General features: G+C 52.1%; 2 protein-coding genes across 2 annotated transcripts; both read right to left on the minus strand.

Annotated features, from left to right (window-relative positions):
• Positions 1-2059: 2059 nt before the first annotated feature.
• Positions 2060-4409, minus strand: GINS4 (GINS complex subunit 4). Its single transcript, XM_033081439.2, has 7 exons — positions 4272-4409; positions 4039-4125; positions 3650-3763; positions 3093-3190; positions 2680-2768; positions 2244-2334; positions 2060-2156 (listed from the first exon to the last, which is right to left on the minus strand). Exons 1-7 carry the CDS (start codon positions 4356-4358, stop codon positions 2060-2062), a joined length of 663 nt encoding a protein of 220 aa, XP_032937330.1. The 5' UTR covers positions 4359-4409.
• A 716-nt stretch (positions 4410-5125) lies between these two features.
• GOLGA7 (golgin A7) lies at positions 5126-9188 on the minus strand. The gene is made up of 5 exons (XM_033081457.2): positions 9009-9188; positions 7957-8109; positions 7517-7618; positions 7215-7278; positions 5126-6382 (listed from the first exon to the last, which is right to left on the minus strand). Exons 1-4 carry the CDS (start codon positions 9117-9119, stop codon positions 7231-7233), a joined length of 414 nt encoding a protein of 137 aa, XP_032937348.1. The 5' UTR covers positions 9120-9188; the 3' UTR covers positions 5126-6382; positions 7215-7230.
• Between the last annotated feature and the right edge of the window lie 9426 nt (positions 9189-18614).

The raw sequence follows: 18614 nt of genomic DNA on the forward strand, positions 1-18614 counted from the left end.
ATGACACAGCTGACTGACCTATCAATATCTCTGTATGGCTCTCCATCACCACCAGGTCTGAATGTCTGCAGCACAATGCAAGACACCTCTCACAGGATGGCTAAAGTGAGCTTGAACTGAGTGCCCAGCTGGCAAAAACATTATGCAAAAACATCCTTTCAGCACAGTGTCTTGGGCTGACAGTGCAAACCCCCCCTACTTCAGTGACCTGGGGTAGCCAACACAAACATGAGTCTTCCTAGCAATGAAACCACTTGTCCCCTTCTGTGGCAGCCAGGAGACCAGTTCCGGCTTTGGCAGGGAAATTTCACCATCAGTGCCCTCCCGGTGACCTCTTCCACATTCCACCTCATGTGCGTTCAGAGCTAATCACTACGTAAACCCAAGCTATTTCCACCCGGGGGAGAGCGGAGAACAAGGAATGTATGTGACCCCAAGTTTAACAGCAGAACCCATGGATACTGGAAAACCCGTTCCTGCTCTACCCATTCTCTCCCAGCAGCACAGGTTAAGGTGGGTGCAATGCTCAGTCTAAAAGTACAAGCCAAAACCATCATTTTCTCTGTAAGGTTATGGACACTTCTCCTTCCCCCAGCACAGACAGAACAGGGGTGCAGTGTTAGCAGTTCCCCAGATGTCCTGGTATTTAGTCATGAAAAGACACAAAGGCAGGTAGCATTTTCAGGTGTGCCACAAGTGACTCTCACTTGGAGCCCGACTGATCTCAGCCTATTTGCCATCTCCACTCTCCTGCCTCGCCTGTGAAGACACAGCCACGTGCCAGCTGCAAGCTCCAGAGACGAGCTGCACTCTGGAAACCATCAGGTCAGTTAAAGTTCAGCCACCAGAAGAGGACAGATACCCCTCACGCTCACACTGCTGCAGCTGTGTGACGTGCAGCTGTGTGGCAAGTACAAGCTGTCTGCACAAGCATTCAGTCACACTGAATAAGGCCAAGGAGAAAGCCTGCAGACGTGCCCCCTACGCACTCCTCAGACAGATCCTGTGGAGCACACTTTCACAGCAGCAGATTAACAAGGATTTTGTCTGGAAGCTTCAGTCACCTCTGTGAAGTTGCCTGGCTGTAAATACGGGCAGGGCACGACTCACAAGCCCTTCCTGGGGAGCTGTCCAGAGGAACACGCTACTGATTCCTAAGGATTAAACCCAGCCCCCTCTAATGTCTATACTTGAAAGAATCTTCTTTACCTAAATGGATTAATTAGGAAGACTATAAACCACACATGCAAAGCTGCTCACACTACAAGATGCCCTGTGTCACCCCCAGCCTTGTGGGGGAAGATGCTCCCCGGACACCCCTCACACAGACCCTGCTCTGATGAACACAAGCCCTTGTCTGCCCCCACACTGGACAGGTTCTGAGCTGAGGTACCACACAACACCCTGGCTTCTCCTCCAAATAGAAGAGGTCTGCCTGGGGCAACAAGGCCAGAGGAGCTTTTGCTTTGTGTGACCAGCAAAAATGAACTGCATGTCCCACTTCCCTCAGCAGTGGTTTCTACAGAAGGGAGTCTGACAGTGTCTACTCTCACAAATACAACCTGAAGCTGCTCCAGAACCCCTCATCCTCTGCAGGGAAGGTATTCAGATGACACACAGCAAAAGTTACTTTCTCCTGAGCCCATCACCACTGTTGTCCATTTTAGTGATGCTGTCTGCCACTGCTCCTAAACAAGGCATCCCAGCAGCTACACACTGAAGCCTTCCAGACACTGCCCTGTGACACAGCCTCCCTCACCCACGAGTGCCAGAGTAAGGACTCTGTGGCTGTATGCTGGGCATGTCACAAGCAATCAGGAGCTTGATGAGCTGTGTGACTTATGAAAGCCTCTGCAGTACAACACTGTGGTACTCACCTCCAGTGCCACTGTGCCCTGTCTGCCCTGTCAGTGGGGACCTGGTCCTGGGAGGGGACCCAGCCCCAGAGGGGACCTGGCCCAGGCAGCCCCATGGGGAGCTCCTGGAGCCCCACTGCAGTGGGTTGGGCAGGGGAGATGGTGCAGTATCTGTTCCTCTCACCACACACTTACCTCTCCCCTCAGATGAGCTGCACGGCTCCTGAAGCCACCAGAGGGGCCACGGTTCTGTAGCGGATCAGGTGCTGCGAGCCCTCCTCCAGATTGATGGCATATTCCCTGCAGAGACAGGCGGGACTTGAGCTGCAGCCCGTGCCCTCAGTGGCACTGCCTGCACCTGTACCACAAGCAGAAACGCCCACCTACCTGTGCTCATCTGTCTCTGGCTCCACTAGGATGTTCTCCTGCCGCTCCAGCACCCTCAGAAACACAAAGGAGTCCAGGTTGGGCTTTGGAACTGCAGATAGCAAATTGAGAGCACAAGCTCAGCCCTCACCTGTGCTCCTCTGCAGAACACCAAGGGGTCTGACAGGTAGAAAACTTATTGCCAGCAAAGGGAACACCAGACACTTCTAACCAGATGCATGTGCTCAGTGTCATGTCAGTATGAGACAGGACTTGACAGCATGATCCCCCAGCAGCAGCATGGAACCATGTTACAACACTATCATGGTATCACCTTTGCTTCAACTGAGCAGCAAGTGGAGGACTAGCCCTTACACTTGGGGCTCCCTGGAGCTTTCCCCACACTTCCCCCTGCTTCTACAATTTTCAGATTACCCTGAAGTCTGTGTGGACTCACCTGACTTTAGGAGAGACACTTTCTGCAGGTTAGGTGGCATGTGTTTTAGGGCCACGTTTTTCAGATAAGCTTCTGTGTTTGCCATATACCTGAAACCAACCATTGAAGTATTGCTTTGGTTAATCAAATACAAATCTGCAGGGAGAGTATTGACTCAAAGCAAGAGTAAGTGACAGCTCCTGATCCCATGGGCACAGCCAAAGACAGGCCCTTGGCCTGCCCTGGTAACTGACTGAAAGTCACCAAAGTTATTTTGTTTCAGTTCCTTTATTGCCCATAAGGAAACCTCCTGATAAGAGGCACTGATTGTTTCTTCAAATCAGCTCATAGTCTCAAGAACTTCAGCAAAAAACAGACAGGTAAGTTTCCATAATCTATAAAAGGGAAGGAAGATACATTGATAAGCTACTCACTCTTTAGCAAAAGCAAACTCCTCTGGTGATAAAATGGAGGGCTCCCCTTCAGCTCGAGACTTCTCCTTCTCCAGGATGTGGGGAAAAAACTTCTCTATCTGACATTGGAACACAATCCAAAGTAATGATACAGCTCTTTCCCAGGAGTTCAGTGTTCAAACCCTCACTCTCCAGTGGATTCCCTATAAACTGCAGGAGCAGTCACAGGCCTGCCCAAATCCCTGCTCCTGAACTAACATGACATCACACAGGAACACCAAGCTACACAACATGCATGCACACAGCAGGACTGTGGCAGAATGGGACAGCACTCAGCCGTGCCACCCCAGGCTCAGATGAAGCAAACAGCACTCACAGTGTTGTGATCAACTCTGCTGTGACCTTCCTTCATTACAATACAACAGTGCGCCCAAGAAATTAATTTGGGTTACATTTCAGAGAACAGAGAGAGAACATGCTTGAATTAAATGCTGTGCTGAGGCAGGAAGCTCTGTGTAGGTAAAAATGCCTCCTGAAATTATCCTTTTTCAGCCTCTGGGCTGCACAGCAAGCATTACCTTCACCAGCCGACACCGCAAGTAGCTGCTGAGCACAAAACGGATCCTTTCGATCTCCATGTGGTGAACACTGACCTTCAGGTCTCCTCTCTTTGCCCGTTTCAGGTTTGCTTCCTGCAAGAAACAGCAACAAGAAATTAAATGGTTGAAATGTCAAACAAGAAACAGAGAGGAAGACACGTTTTGTATATAGAACCCAGAAAATCAGACTACGGCTGCTTTTGACTACCCAAAGCACACTGCTTCCTTATATTTCAGCCCGTCTCCAAGGCAAGCTGAAAGAAGAAACTCGGAGAAGCTTTGTCTGAGACAAGGAAGCGGACACACCGCCCCTCTCAGAGAGACTCGGGCATGGCTCTGCCCGGACCGCCACCCGAACCAGAACCTACCATATGGTCCAGCTGCTCCACAACACACTCGATGATTTCGGGTTTACTCTCCAGCAGTTCTGGAGCAAACTTCTCATTCAGCCAGGCCTGAAAGAAGGCACGTGTCAGTGAAGGCGAGGAAGACCTCAGCTACAGAACCTCAACAGCGAGAGGGAAAAAACACGGCCACGGCCGCGCCGCTCCACACCTGCTCCAAGGCGCCCAGCAACTCCCGCTGCCCCAGCCCACGGTACCTGCTCCAGGCTGTGGATCAGCTGTGCTGGGGTGAGCACCAGCTCCTCGCTGTCGCCGTCCGAGTCGCCACCGGCCACGGCCGCCATCGCTCCCGCCAACCGCCCCGGCCAGCCCGCGCGACAGCGCAGGCGCAGCAGCCCGGGAACATGGATGGGGAATCACGCTGCGGCTGCTCGCCCGGTCCGGAAACGCATCGGGGCCTCCGCTGCTCCGGCCAATCAGAATGGAGGATTGAAACAAGCCGTCCTTTCCGGCCAATCAGAACGCGGGTTGAAGCTGGCCAATCAGGAGGCGCGCAGGAAATGCAGCTCGTGCGGCAGTCGGGAGGTGGAGCAGCTGCGGCCGCCTCGGCCAATCAGGGAGCAGCGTCAGGCTGCGAGTTCTGGGCCAATCAGGAGCGGAGGAGCTGCAGCTGTCTCAGCCAATCAGGAACGGAGGAGCTGCAGCTGTCCCAGCCAATCAGGAGCGGGAGGAGCTGCAGCTGTCCCAGCCAATCAGGAGCGGAGGAGCTGCAGCTGTCCCAGCCAATCAGGAACGGAGGAGCTGCAGCTGTCCCAGCCAATCAGGAACGGAGGAGCTGCAGCTGTCCCAGCCAATCAGAAGCGGGAGGAGCTGCAGCTGCTCCAGCCAATCAGGAGCGGAGGAGCTGCAGCTGCTCCAGCCAATCAGGGCTCAGCACCCCCCCATCCCCCGGGCCCGGGCACAAAGTGACCACTGACCACTGGCCACTGACCCGCTCCAGCCAGAGCCACCGACCCCCCAACAGCCCCGTGTGCGCCACAGGCCGCGCCCTGCGCTTCTGGCCAGAGTCCCCCCGTGCCCCACACCATGGCGCAGCCAGAACACACCTGGACACAGTTTAAGAAAAGGTTTACTGATCCATCAGTACTTCTGCCAATATTGCAACAGCTGTGAAAGGCAAACACTGTTACAGTTTAGAAAAAACAAATTTTATACAATGAAAATATTAATCAAATCTCAAACCCCCAGTGGCTGAGGAATGAGCCTGGAGTTCCATATCCAGTATTAGCACCTGCAGCACCACAACAACCAATCCAGCCCCTCCGCCCTCCGAAGCGTCTCTTCTGAACTCCTCAGTTCCTTCCACAACTGGACACCGACACTTGGCCCCTCTATCAGGACACCTGGGCTTTGATACAGGAAAAGGATGTAAGAGAAAGAATTCAGCCAGCTTGGATTGTGGGAAACTTCACTCGTGCAGGTACTGCTGAGCAATGCACGGGGATGCGAAGGAATGCACAGCTCAACTCCTCAATGTGTGCCAGCAGACAGAATTAAGAAATCCATCTTACACAGTATCTTACAGTTTGTCAAATCAATGTTTTCCTATAAATTATATATAAGAAATCCATAAAGAAACAGTTTTACACTTCACATATTAATCAGAGAAGGGTGGGAATCATTATTTTTATTGGCTCAGCATCCACTTTACTGTGCTCATTGTTTCAAAGCTGACCAGGCCCCTCTTGGTGAGCACTGATGGGGCCAACAGCACAGACACGGGGGCAGAAAACCACCAGGGTTAAAATCTGGCTACACCTCCCCACCTCCAGGGATAACAGACATTAACACAAGGAACACTTTGCCTTTTGGTTTTCCAAAATGATCAGCACAACAGACATTGCCTTGAGTCACTCCTCACTGGGAAGAGGCACTGTGTATCTCTGCATTCTAACACTGAGCTGGAGACAAATTCCTGACTTTGAGCTGGAGCTTTCCAAAGCCCAACTGACACACAGCAGGGTTTAAGAACCAGGGAGGAACAGCACTGCACTCACAGGACTAAAACTAAACCTCTGTTGGGCTGAGGGCCCCGTTTCTTTCAGGAGAGAACACAGCTTTGCCACTTCTGCCTTTTCTTGAGAAAAAAACAAAAAACAAATCAAACAAAACTAAGAAGTGATCCTGTTGCTTCCAAATCTACTGCAAAGTGGATGCTGACCAGTTAGGTCACCCCCTGGGGAGCAGTTTGAGGAAGTTAGTCCTTGTAGTAGATGGCACTGTGGATCTGGCAGCAGAGAAAGGAATGATGCTCTAAAGTAGGAGGTAGGGGAACCTTGGTACAGCAAGTCCACTGGTGAGCTATCATCTAGAAAAGAAGTTTCATATGGTTAGAAACTCTTCCCAAATCAAACCAAAAGCTCCCCTACACAAACCTTTCTACAGCTGCAGGAAGAGTGTGGCAGGAGGAGCAAGTTATCATTTGTTATGGTGAGCAGCATGAGCAGAACCCAGAACTCTTGATTTCATTTGTCATAAAAAGATAAAGACCTTTACTGTTTGTTTCTTTTTGCAAAACAGACATAAATATTTCCCACTCTTTTCTGTACATACTGCCAACAATCCGAACTTAACACTCCCATCCCAGGACCTGCAGAGCACCTAAGGGGGCCAATCCCACCGTAAGCTTTCCAAAAGCAAAGTCACAGATTGTAATTTTGGCGGGCTGTATCGGATACAATTAGTGCTGTGAACACTCTTTGTGACTCGCCCCACAGCACCAAGAGAACTGAGAGCCTCTCAGCAGAGCTTCTCAAAGCTGCTGGCCCCTCTTACCTGAAAGCATCACCAGTAAAGACATCAGCATGATAACTAGAACAGCAGCCAGGTGAAAAACTGCAACTAAAAGGCTCTGTATGCTAGAATACACCTAGGGACAGAGTCCCTTTTTCTACCAGACTGAGAAGAATTTTGGACATAGCACAAGTTAGCATATTTACACAATCAAGACCCAAATTTCTCCAAGGTAATGCTCAGCAACATCATTCCCAGTACTGATATTTTTACTTCCAAGAAGAGCTGGTGCAAACAGATTTATGTGAACAGTCTTTGATTACATACAAGGGTGGGATAAACTCTCAGCATGATCCTCTGAGCACAGAAAGATGTTGAGACTCATTTCAGATAAAGGTAACATGTACCTGAGACGCCACAGTTCTATCTTCCACTGGTCAAACCTCTGTCTTCATAAATGGTAATTTCAATCTGCACAGAAAAGCTGTTAGGGAAATACACTATAAAGAGACTATGAAAACATACCCAGAGAAAGGCAGGAAAACCAAACCTTAACATACTAAAACCTGACTGGAGACCGGGACACAAGAAAGAGCAACAAAACTAACTACTGATTCTGTATCACAGATCAAGCATGAGCAGAGGAGTCTCACTGAAACAAATGAGGAGCACAAGGCAGGAGACAATGTCAGAAGCCACAGAAGGATACAACTCTTAATCCTCTTTCAATAGGGTCTGTCAGCAGAAGGCCCTGAGGAGCGTAGATCTTCTCATTCTGTTCCTGAATGAACTTAGCAATTTTCTTTAGAACCTGGTAATGAAACAGCACAGGAGTCACAACTGTTTCCTTCCCAACAATATCACAGATATGGCAACCTGAGAACCAACACACAACTGGTTTGATGGCTCCACAGTGCAGGCACTGGCCACAGGACTCAGGGTGACCACCATGGGACCCAAACTGACCAGTACCAGCATGTCTGAAGTACACCTGTACAGAATCTGTGACCACCATGGGACCCAAACTGACCAGTACCAGCATGTCTGAAGTACATCCGTACAGAATCTGTACCAGAACACTGCAAGTCACAGGAAACCCACCAAGAACCAAGTGCTTGCCTGCAGGCTGAAGGAGAAACAAGCACATACCTTTTCATAGTGTGTCTCCATGCACAGGAAGATGGTGTAGGCAGTCAGGCAGGCAAGACAACCCTCAAGGTAAGATTGGCCCCCAAGTTTTTCAGCTTCTGCATAGAGGTTGTTCAGTGTCCGGACTGTCTCTTCAAACTGCTGCCTGTCAATCTGCAAGAAAAGCAAGTGGGGCTGTCAGCTGCACACTTCAGAACTCACCAGTGCCCCTGTACATCCACCTCCACTCATGGACCATCTGCACTCTGCTCAGAGCCCCAGCCTGAAACATACAGAGTCACAGACCTGCAGCTCTGTGTTAGACACCTGTCCTGTGCTCAGGCTAAATCTGAATTCAAACACAGCGTGGACACAAAACCCTTCAGAGCAACGCACCTAAGCAAACGTGCAATTCAACTGTGAAAAAAACCGAGTTCACACACAGGGATGTGCTGGGTTAAAATGAACAGGCGGAGAGTGGATGGACACTCCACACCCACAGTGCCTCGGCACTGCTGCAGTGCTGACCAAACACAGCCTCAACAAAACACAACAAAGGCACAAGGAAGAGAAAACAGCCGACTGAGAGAGTAGGAAGGTGTGTTTGTTTGACTGTCAGCTTAAGATACCACATCTGATAGCACTGACCAAAACGAGGGAACTTGAGACAGCATTTGAGAGGCCTCTGAGCGGGTTCGGCAGGACGGGCAGAGGAGAATGTTAATGGGAGAGGACAATGCTAACACCTGAGAGCACAGAGCCGGTTCTCTTCTCACAGACACAACGAGTACATTGTGCTGCAAACCAACCGCCTGCCCCAGGACTGAGCACAGGATGGGAAGGGGACACGGGGGAGGAACCACGTCCGCTCCTGCACCTGAACGGCCTCGGTTAGATTCATGCAGGAGATGCTACCCTGCCCTCGGGGAACCCGTGGAACTGGCTCCCACCGGGGCAGGGCACCTGCAAACGCCACCTGGCCGCAGGCCCGTAAGGCCCGGCCCTGGCCCTGCCCGTCGTGCGGGCTCCGTGCGCCGCCAGCCCCGCGCCGGCCTCAGCCCGCCCCGCCTTACCCTGTTCTCCAGCTCGGCCGGGAACTTGCTCTGGAACTGGCAGCGCGTCCCACCGCTGTAGTCGCGCTGGATGAACACCTTGCCCGACACAGGCGCCTGTTGCGGCCTCATCGCGCCGCCGCCCCGTCCGGTCCGGCCGCTCCGCCGGGCGTCCCGCGCACTTACGGCTGTCGCAAAACCGCCGGGGCGATGCCGGCTCCGGGTGAGGGCGGAAGTGCCGCCAGGCGCCACGAGGCGCAGCAGTGCGCAGGCGTGGCCCCGGAGGCCGCTGAGCGACAGCAGTGCGCATGCGCAGAAGCGCTCATGTCTGATTGGGTGTACGGCTCTCCCTCAAACCAGCCCACGTGACAGCGCCCCCCCCCGCCAAGGCCGCGCTTGGTCCCGCCCGCGCTCCCTGTGAGGGGAGCCTGAGGGGCCGCGAACAGACCGAGCCTCCCTCAGCCCTGTCCCAGCCCCGAGTGCTGGGCACACGGGATCCGCTGGCGGCCTGTCGCCCTTTGCCCGGCAGCTCTTGAGCTGCCCAGCGGCAGCGAGGGCACAGGTCACGGAAAGCCCGGGAGCTAAACCGGGGAGAGCTCAGGGACAGTGTCACACTGCCCTCCGTGTGCTGGGGCCGCAGTGCGGGCTGCGAGCGGCACGGCCCCGCTGCTGTCCCTGTGTCCTTGCTGTCCCTGTTTCCTGTTGTTCCTGCTGTCCCGGCTGTCCCTGTGTCCGTGTGTCGTTGCTGTCCCACTGTCCCTGTGTCCTGCTCCCTGCCGGCTGAGCAGGCTCTGCTGGGGTGCCAGTCAGAAACCTGTTTAAATAAACAATTGATAAGACCCATCACTTGGTCAATAAAAAGCAAAGGGATGAAAACGTTTGGGACTTGAATTTTATTGTTTGCTGCTGCAGCTGCTCGCCCTCGATCAGCTGAGATGATAAACACGAGAGGATTTCCCAGGCATGCCAAGGGGAATGAGCTCCCGTACAGACAGGCTGGCCTGGGTCGTGCTCAGCCTTGGCTGGGTCCAGGTGCTGCTGCAGGGCCGGATGAGCTCCCGTACAGACAGGCTGGCTCGGGTCGCGCTCAGCCTTGGCTGGGTCAGTGTCCAGGTGCTGCTGCAGGGCCGGATGAGCTCCGGTACAGACAGGCTGGCTCGGGTCGCGCTCAGCCTTGGCTGGGTCAGTGTCCCGGTGATGCTGCAGGGCCGGATGAGCTCCGGTACAGACAGGCTGGCTCGGGTCGCGCTCAGCCTTAGCTGGGTCAGTGTCCCGGTGATGCTGCAGGGCCGGATGAGCTCCCTGCGAGCCTGAGTTCTGAGGCTGCAGTGGCACTGGAGGCATCCCTGGGCCCTCCTGAGGCTCATGAGGGAGGCTGTGTTGCCAGGCTACACTCAGAAATATTTTGCTTAAAATACTGTACCAGATGGATGGTGTCTTCCTAACCTTTAGCTGGTTCCAGTGTGGTTTAAGTTAGGTCCTGGGCTGGCTGGAATCCCTCTGAATCCTCCTGACACCCTTCCTCCAACACAAGGAGCCACCACAAGCCCGTGGGCTCTGCAGTGCATTTGGTGCCCTGCAAGCCAAAAGCAGCAAGAAGACCCTGGCAGCACTGAGGTAGTTAATGGTTCGACTTGGTGATCCTAGAGGTCTTTTCCAACCTTAGTGATTGTGTGATTCTAAGGCTATTTTGGCAGAGGGATAAGCCCTCGGCTCCCACTGCTGAGCTCAGCTGCCAGAAAAGTTCCCCGGGAAGTAGCACAATCTTTGTTTGGTCATTAAAGCAGAAAAAGAGAGAGGGAATCTTAGGAAATGCTTGAAACGATTAGGTGATCTTAACTCTAAGGAGCTAAACAAATGCAAAGCAATTCCCCCCTTAGCCCCTCGTGCTGCTGTAGAATGTAATCTCATTTCTAAACACACAATTACAGAAAATAAAAAGAAAAGAAAAGAATAATTAATTTCTGCTTCCTCATGCAAATCCTCTGACCAATCATTTAGGGATCAGGGGCAATTCAGCTTCTTGTGCAAATTCCAAACCGAAGGCCTGAAAAAAACAAGTGAATGGATTTACTTTTCTAAGAACCAGAATTAACAAAGGTTCCATTTTCCATGGTTATGTGCCTGGCCAGACAGCCCTTGCTGACAAGCTCTCAAAAAACATGTGTTGGCCTGTTGAAAAGGCCCCAGTGTTGACTGACAGACAATTGAAGTGACAAATTGTTTCATTGTACTTGGCAGGGAGAGCGCTGTATTAGATAATTATGGCGAGGAGGGAAGCGACAGGTCACAGGTCAGAAGACACGTCTGACCCTGTTTTCTGAAAGGCCTGAAAGGAGCCCATGCCCGGGAGAGCAGCGTGGTGCTGCTGGCAGCTTCTCCTTGTGCTGTGGTGATTAAGAGCTAACGAAGACGGAGCGGGGACGAGCTCGCCCCGTTCTGTGGCTCCCAGCAGCGCCCACCGCCCCTCGCTGGCTCAGCATCCTCAGCTGCCTTCAGCAGAGCCTTGGGGCTGTACCAGCAGCACCAGAGCCTTGGGGCTGTACCAGCAGCACCAGAGCCTCGGCAGCCCATGGAAACTGGCAGGGAAAAGCCTTGGGGCTGTACCAGCAGCACCAGAGCCTCGGCAGCCCATGGAAACTGGCAGGGACAAGCCCCGTGTCTGGCGCTGAGCGCTGTCCCAGGCGCTTGGGCACAGACACCTTCCTTGGCCAGCCTGCACACCCAGCAGGACCAGCCCCTCCCTGCTGGGGCCTGCCTTTTTTGTGGGCTACAACAGAGTACAACTAATAGTTATTGAAGCTTCTCTCCTGCCATAGAAATAAAATATGGCATGGAATCACAGCACAGCTACTCCATTGAGAGCAATGCTACACTGAGTAATACCAATAATTCAAAACAGATGAGCCAAAGGCTCGAGCACTATGGGCTCAGTATCCCAGTCTGCCCTGACCCCTGGAATTCGCTGAAAGTTACCTTGAGACTCGCCAGAACTCTTTTGTAACTTCTGTGAGGGTTATTTATTGCAAAGTCATAAATATTTGCTATGGATTTTCTCCATCAATCTACAAAATGAATTAGGTTAGAAAAAATGTATGTACTTGGGCTTTGGGCATGTGTTTCCCAGGCAGGGGAGAAAGCATTGGATCTCCATTGTGCACAAGTCAGGCTGCTGCAGAGCTTTGGGCTCTGCTGCCTGTGCTAATTAATTCCCTTCCACAAACAGTTTAAAATGCACAGTATGGTTAAGATAGGGGGAAGGGAGGGAAGAGATTCTTCTTTAAATCTCTTTTAAAATCTTTTATAAAATTATTTATGGGGAAAGGAAAATTCTGTTTCCCTCTCCTCCTTCTCAGACACCCTGCCAGTCCATTAAAACCCTGAAACTGAGAGGCAGCACGTTGTGCCCCAGGGAATCAGCCTTAAGTCAACGTCTCGCAGTCTAACTCAGAAGCCAGCACTGGCACCAGCTGGATGTGGGGATGGAAGGAGAGAGCCCAGGCTCCTCTCTCTCCATCCCAAGGCAAAGCTGCCTTGGGGCAAAGCCACCCCATTTTCTCACTGTTAAAAAGAGGAAGGAGAGTAGGACTGGCCTTGCCTTGCAGGCATTTCTCTTGACAAGTTTTTATTCAGAAAAGCTCTTAAATGAAACCTTGACTTTGAGGATACTACAGTAGGATTTGAGCACAGGTGGTTGCTGTACCTGGTGGGGAGGGGATGACAATGAGAAGTGAGGCAAGTTCTTCCCCCAGAGGGTCAGGCACTGCACAGGCTCCCAGAGCAGGGGTCACTGCCCCAAGCCTACCAGAGCTCAAGCATTTGAACAACGCTCTCAGGCACAGGATGGGATCCTCAGGAATGTGAGCAGGGCCACGAGTTAGACTTCGATGATCCTTGTGGATCCCTCCTAATGAAGCCTCCAGGATCCTGCACCTTTTAAACCACTGCCAAGTGTCTGTGTAGGACATGGCAGCCTATGTGTCCCCATGGCAATTCACACACAGGCAGCGAGTCTTGCACTCCTGGGGCTGCTCATCCTGCCACCAAAAGCTCCTGAAAAGGTTTGCATGAATGAGCTGATCTAGCTTTGTTTCTGCTCCCGTGGTTTGCCCTTTACCCTTTGGCCTTTGCCCAGCTCTGTGGCCACAAGAGTGAGGGTCTGGCCACAGATGACTGCACAGCTGGCCAGATGCTTATTGTGCATGGCACAATGAGCCGTGGTGGGGGCCCACAGCTCCTGCTGCTCCCCAGCCCCAGCCACTGCCATGCTCAGTAAAACACCAAACCCAGCATTTTTTTCCTGCTGCAAGGAAGGCTCCAGTGCAGTCCACAGCATGGGCTGTGCGCAATACTTCCTGGTGCCAGGGAAAAGGGATGTTGTTTCCCATGTACTTAGGGCTGTGTCCTGTTTCCATCCTGCTTTTCTTCCACTCTATCTGTGCAGCAAACCCAAGCCCTTCCAGGCCTGACTTTCCTTCCCTGGTGAGAGCCCTCGGTGCTGGGGGCTCTGGTCAGCACTGCATGCAGAGGAGCTGCATGTGGGCCATGCGTGTGCTCACGTGGCATGTGGCCCATGCCAGCCAGCTGGCCCACTGGAAAGCAGCTGACACGCTGATTTCCTTCTCTCCGCTCATGAGTGTCCCAGGAAGCAACTGCTGCCTCTCTGGTTCATTGTGTACGCACCTGGGACTCTGCCCTGTGCAAGGGATTGGTCTGGCCAGGTCCAAGAGCAATGTGACCAAGAGCACTGAGGGATTTGGATACATGCTGGCAAGAAGGCTAGCAAGAATATCCCCACTGTACGTAGGTAAGGCCAGATCAGCTGACCTCATGCTGAGGATCTGCTTGGGGTTTTTTGTGTAGGTGTGCATCCAACAGCACCAGTGACAGCCCAGGGTACATGTGCAGGTGTGGGTACATGTGTCTGCCTGTTTGGGTGCCACCAGCACTAGACACAGGCTCCGGGCCGGGTACCAGAGCAGTAGGAAAAGTTGAGAGAGGGAGCATGACAGGAAGAGCTACTTGTTCAGTCAATGATTTACTAGATGTGTACACTGTACTAAAGACTTGTAAACATACTTTAATGGCCAGCTGTAAATCCAGGCAGTAGCAGTGCCAGCTTCATCTCCATCGGATGTGTCTGAAGAACAGCAGAGGAAGGGCTCTGGATCACTTTGTTACAGGCTCTGTCAGCTCTGCAGTTAGGCATGTAAATCAAAGAACCAATGTCCTCCAGTCAAAGTTATTTGAGTGTCAGGAAAGGTTTTATGACCAGCAGCTTCTCCTTTGCTGGGTTCCCTGCAGTTCCTTGTCTTCCACAGAGGGCATCTCCAGAACATTGGGTTTCCGTCCCAGTGCCCCAAGTGGTGGCTGTGTTTTCCCTGACTATGCTGGAAGTCTCTTTTGTTAATCACTGAAGCACAGCATCATTAGTGAGAAGTGCAGAGTGTACACAAAGAGGAACTTGCCAAATTACTAATAAGCAGAAACTCCATCCATCTTAATGAGACAGGGTTAAGAAAATAGCAACCTAGAATATACACAATGGAGCCTTTCCAATCTGCTTATTTACTCCTGTTAGAAAGTACTTCTGGACTCCATCTCTGGTCCAGCTTGGAGATTATCACATGGTTTCCAAACCACAGGCATCTTATGCTCTTGCAAATCATTTAGCATGAGAAGGATAAATAAATAAGTGGACAGATGCTTAAAAAAATTTCAGAGGGAAGAAAGCAGATAGGATCTCTGAAGAGCAAGAAGCATAAGGAGATGTTTCCTCACGGTGGGTTAGTCTCCTGCTCCCTTCCTTTGGGGTTCTCACAAAAGCAGCCGAGGGTCCCCATGTTCTCAGGCAGCATAGGGCCTCTCTTGGCCCAAGATTTCCATCACATCAGCAGTGTGATTTATACCTCCCCAATGACTTGCAGCACTTCCCCAGGTTACTCTGGCAACGCAGAAGGGGTTTGCACCCACACCAATGCGCCTGCACACCTGTGCTCCCCAGCCACATTTTTCTTTTGTTGGGTAAGAAATGACTTGCAGTGCCTTTCATGCGTGCAGCTTGGCCGCTGCTGTTTTATTGAACACCAGCACTTGCTGTATGTTATTCAGGCAAACTTTATATATGCCACAGACCCTCTCAGCAGCCTGCACCTGGTCCAGGGCAAAGCTGAGCTTGTGGAGAAGAATGTGCTGTAATGCAGCAAGTTATTACAGGATAAATATTTATAAGCCCCTGTAAACATTTGCCATCAGTTCCCTCCTGGGACTAGGGGCAGACGGTCAAGAGTTTCAGCAGTGCTGAAGGCATTAGCTCTTGTAGTCCTTTATATGTTAGCTAGTAAACCTGTTGTTGGTTGTGTATAGTTATAGCATTTATTGGTGCTAATTTCACACAAACAGGAGACCTTGGCTGGAATTGCTGCATGCCTTGATCCTGGCCCTGCTGCTGGCCAGCTTTTGGTGAAGGTGTCTCCTGCAGCCCCAGGGGCACTGGGCACCAGGCTGAGCCATTGGACCAGGTCACCACAGCTGCAAAACCTCCTTGTGCGCCTTCCCTTGTCATGGGGCAAAGGAGTTTTCCTGGATGCATCAGTGCTGTCGGATGCTGGAAGCAATCTGCTGAGAAAACCAGAAAACAAACATGGCAAAACCAACATCCTCCTCGGGGACTGACCCTGGCAGGGGCTATCAGCTTTCGGTGAGCTGAGGGGTTCTAACCTAAAGCAAATGCTCCCTGGGGGTGTCCAGGAGCTGTCCCGCTGCAGGGATGGCACGGTGGGCTCTCCATGTAGGGACATGGTAGGTGGGCTGCCCTGGTGCATCCCCTCTGCCCCCAGAGAGGGGCATGGGCACCAAGGGACAGTGTGAGCCCTGGGGCAGGGGCTGCGGGGACCCACAGCCAGTTTGTCTCATCTCCCCCGTCACTGCTGCCTCTGCTGGGGCTAAAGCAGTGGTGGGAAACTGGAGAAGAAATGCCAGGGTAGGCAAGGCCGTGACTCCTCCATGCCCTTAAGTGCATGGAGTAAAACAATGAGACCTGGGCAATAGCGCTTGTTGCATGGGAGTATTTGGGGGCTCCACTTTGCTGCTCATGCACTAAAGCCAGTCATTTAGCAAAAATCAGCTCAGTTAGCAGGCTTTGTTCATAAAGAGCCAGGGCCTGAATGGACTCAGGGCTAATATATTCTATTATCCCATGCCTGCCTGTTTCCCCAGGGCAGCATGCAGGGAGAGGCGCATTCCAGCACCAGGTGGCCAGGGCAGAGTGTGCCCAGGGTGGGCAGGGAGGATGGGACAGGTGGGAGAACACCCCTGCCAGCAGCACGGGGACATGTCACCTGCCACCGGCCCTGTCTCACTGAGCACCCAGCGCAGGTGGACGTGGAGCAGAGCAGGATGCCGAGCTGCAGATGAGGGCAGAGTGCCTGGTCCTGCAGGCTGCTGGGATGAACAATGGAGCCAGGAATAGGCACGGTTAATTGGACTGGGCTTTTCTCAGGGCACAAGAGGTCTCGGGACAGCCAGAGTGGTGTGTGGTGCAAAGCGCCTCATTATTCAATAAGAAAATGCTAGCCCCTGTGGGAAAGGCAGCAATAAATGGCTATGACATTAGAGACAAGGCAGAGATTTAAGAACCAGTGGGCTACATAATTATGAAGGGATATGGCCGCACAGGCTTCCCTCAGAAAAGTTCGTGTGCAGTCTGGAACTCTGTCTGCTGGAAGAGCAACCCTTCCTGGGCAGCTGCTTTCTAAGAGATCTGGTATTGTGTATTAAGCAATTTAGTGGCCTAGACCAGAGTTGGCATTTTCATTTGGTTTAGGTTTTTTGCCTCCTTCTCCCTAGTTTGTTATATTTTTTAAATAAAAAATGGTTTGCCAGCAATTGTGTTTGCTGGTCAATTGTATTTCAGTTTAAAATTTACTCTTGATTTCCCATTCAGGCGCTATTGTCATGAATGTGGATATCAGCCACAGAAGAGAGAAGGGAGCCAGCAAAAGCCTTCCCTGAGCCAAGTTCAGGAACTGTCCAGGCCATGAATGTGGTCAGATTTAGCAGCCAAGGCATGCTGAACTGCAGCTTTCTGCTTGGATCAAGAGCAGAGCAGAACTGTGGCAGGCTTGGCAGCTACTGTTCAGTGTGTCAGGGCTGCAGTGAAACCTCGAATCGGTGTGGGATGAGCATCCCACACATCCCTGACCACGACAGGACATTGACCTGGTGCCATGTGGTGTTTGCTGGCCTGCAGATAACTGGAACCCCGACTGCAGTTTTGTTGCAGTGCTCCTGCTCTTGCTTTTGGAGAGCTCTCCAACTTTTGAACAAGAGTTTCCCAAGTCCTCACGTTGCCTGCCTACCCGTGATATTCCTATTGAATGCCTCAGCCTGGAACAGAAGGATCATAGCACTGCCAACGTCAAACACACCCATTGCTGCTCTGCAAATAGAGAGATTCTGAGACTTGCCTATGATCTTGCCATGGAAAATGGAGAGGCACCGGCACAGTTTGGTTCCCAGCCAGAGACTTGTGCCCATGGATGTAACACCTGGGTACACCTGGGTACAAATCAGGATGAATAAACATTTGGATCGGTGCCCTGTTCCACTTCACACCTGTTTCCTGGGACACAGCATTATTTTCTAAATTCTCAAAATGAAATGTTTCAGTGTTTCTAAACTAGTTTTGGTAAAAGCAGATTTCAGAATTTCTCACGGAATGAGAAGTCCATTTTGCAGCTGCTTCTTGGTACAAACAGTGATCAGTGCTTTGCCACCATTTCCTGAGCCCAAGGAGCAGGAGAGGGCCTGCTCCATCCAGCTGCCTCTTTCATTCCCCAGGTCCCTCGTTTACCGCTAAATTCCTCACTCCATTAGCGGTGCTAACAGGCTGCTCTCTTCTGCTAGCCCTAGGTGAAAGTGGCCCTTTCAGGCTCCCACGCCGCAGAGGCTCTTCCATTTACGTCTCAATGAGGTGTAGTTCCTGTTTTAAGTAGTACAAGTTGTTTGAGCCGAAGGCAGCAGCAGGAAGGAGAGCTTTGGAGATTCCAGAGGAGGGAGCTGAGGCGAGCTGCCTCGCACAGGGACCTGTGGGCACGCAGGGCAGAGCTGCTCAATGGCCAGATGTTGTGCAGAAGGACCGAGCCTGCCCTGCCTGGCCTGGGCCATGAGGTCCCTGCTCTGCCGCACACCTGAGCTGGCACCTGGGCAGCCCCAGAGCCTCCATCCTCCAGGGAGGCAGCTCCTGGCTCTGGAGGACAGCGAGGTTTTGAGGAGCGCAGCAAGGCGAGAGCTTCGGGCTGGTGCAGCTGGAGGAACTGGGAGTGCAGCTCCTGCTCCTCAGGGTACCCAGATGCAACACCACTTTACAGAACAGACCCCCTTTCTCTCTCGTTTTTTGTTTTGTTTGGTTGTTGTTTTATTTATTTATTTTTTCTTTCAGTATCATAGTTTCTGTTGCAATTTGTCAGCCGAGAAATGCGTTCTGCACACTCCGGTCCAGGTTCACAGAAATACCTGCAGCCTTGGCAGGAGCGTCGGGACCCCGCAGAGCCGCCCCGGCTTCAGAGAGCGGGAAGGGCCGCGGGGGCTCGGGTCACCCTCGGGGCAGCAGGAGCGGAGCCCCCC

The sequence above is a fragment of the Catharus ustulatus genome, chromosome 27 (assembly GCF_009819885.2).
Source record: "Catharus ustulatus isolate bCatUst1 chromosome 27, bCatUst1.pri.v2, whole genome shotgun sequence".
Lineage (NCBI taxonomy): Eukaryota > Metazoa > Chordata > Aves > Passeriformes > Turdidae > Catharus > Catharus ustulatus.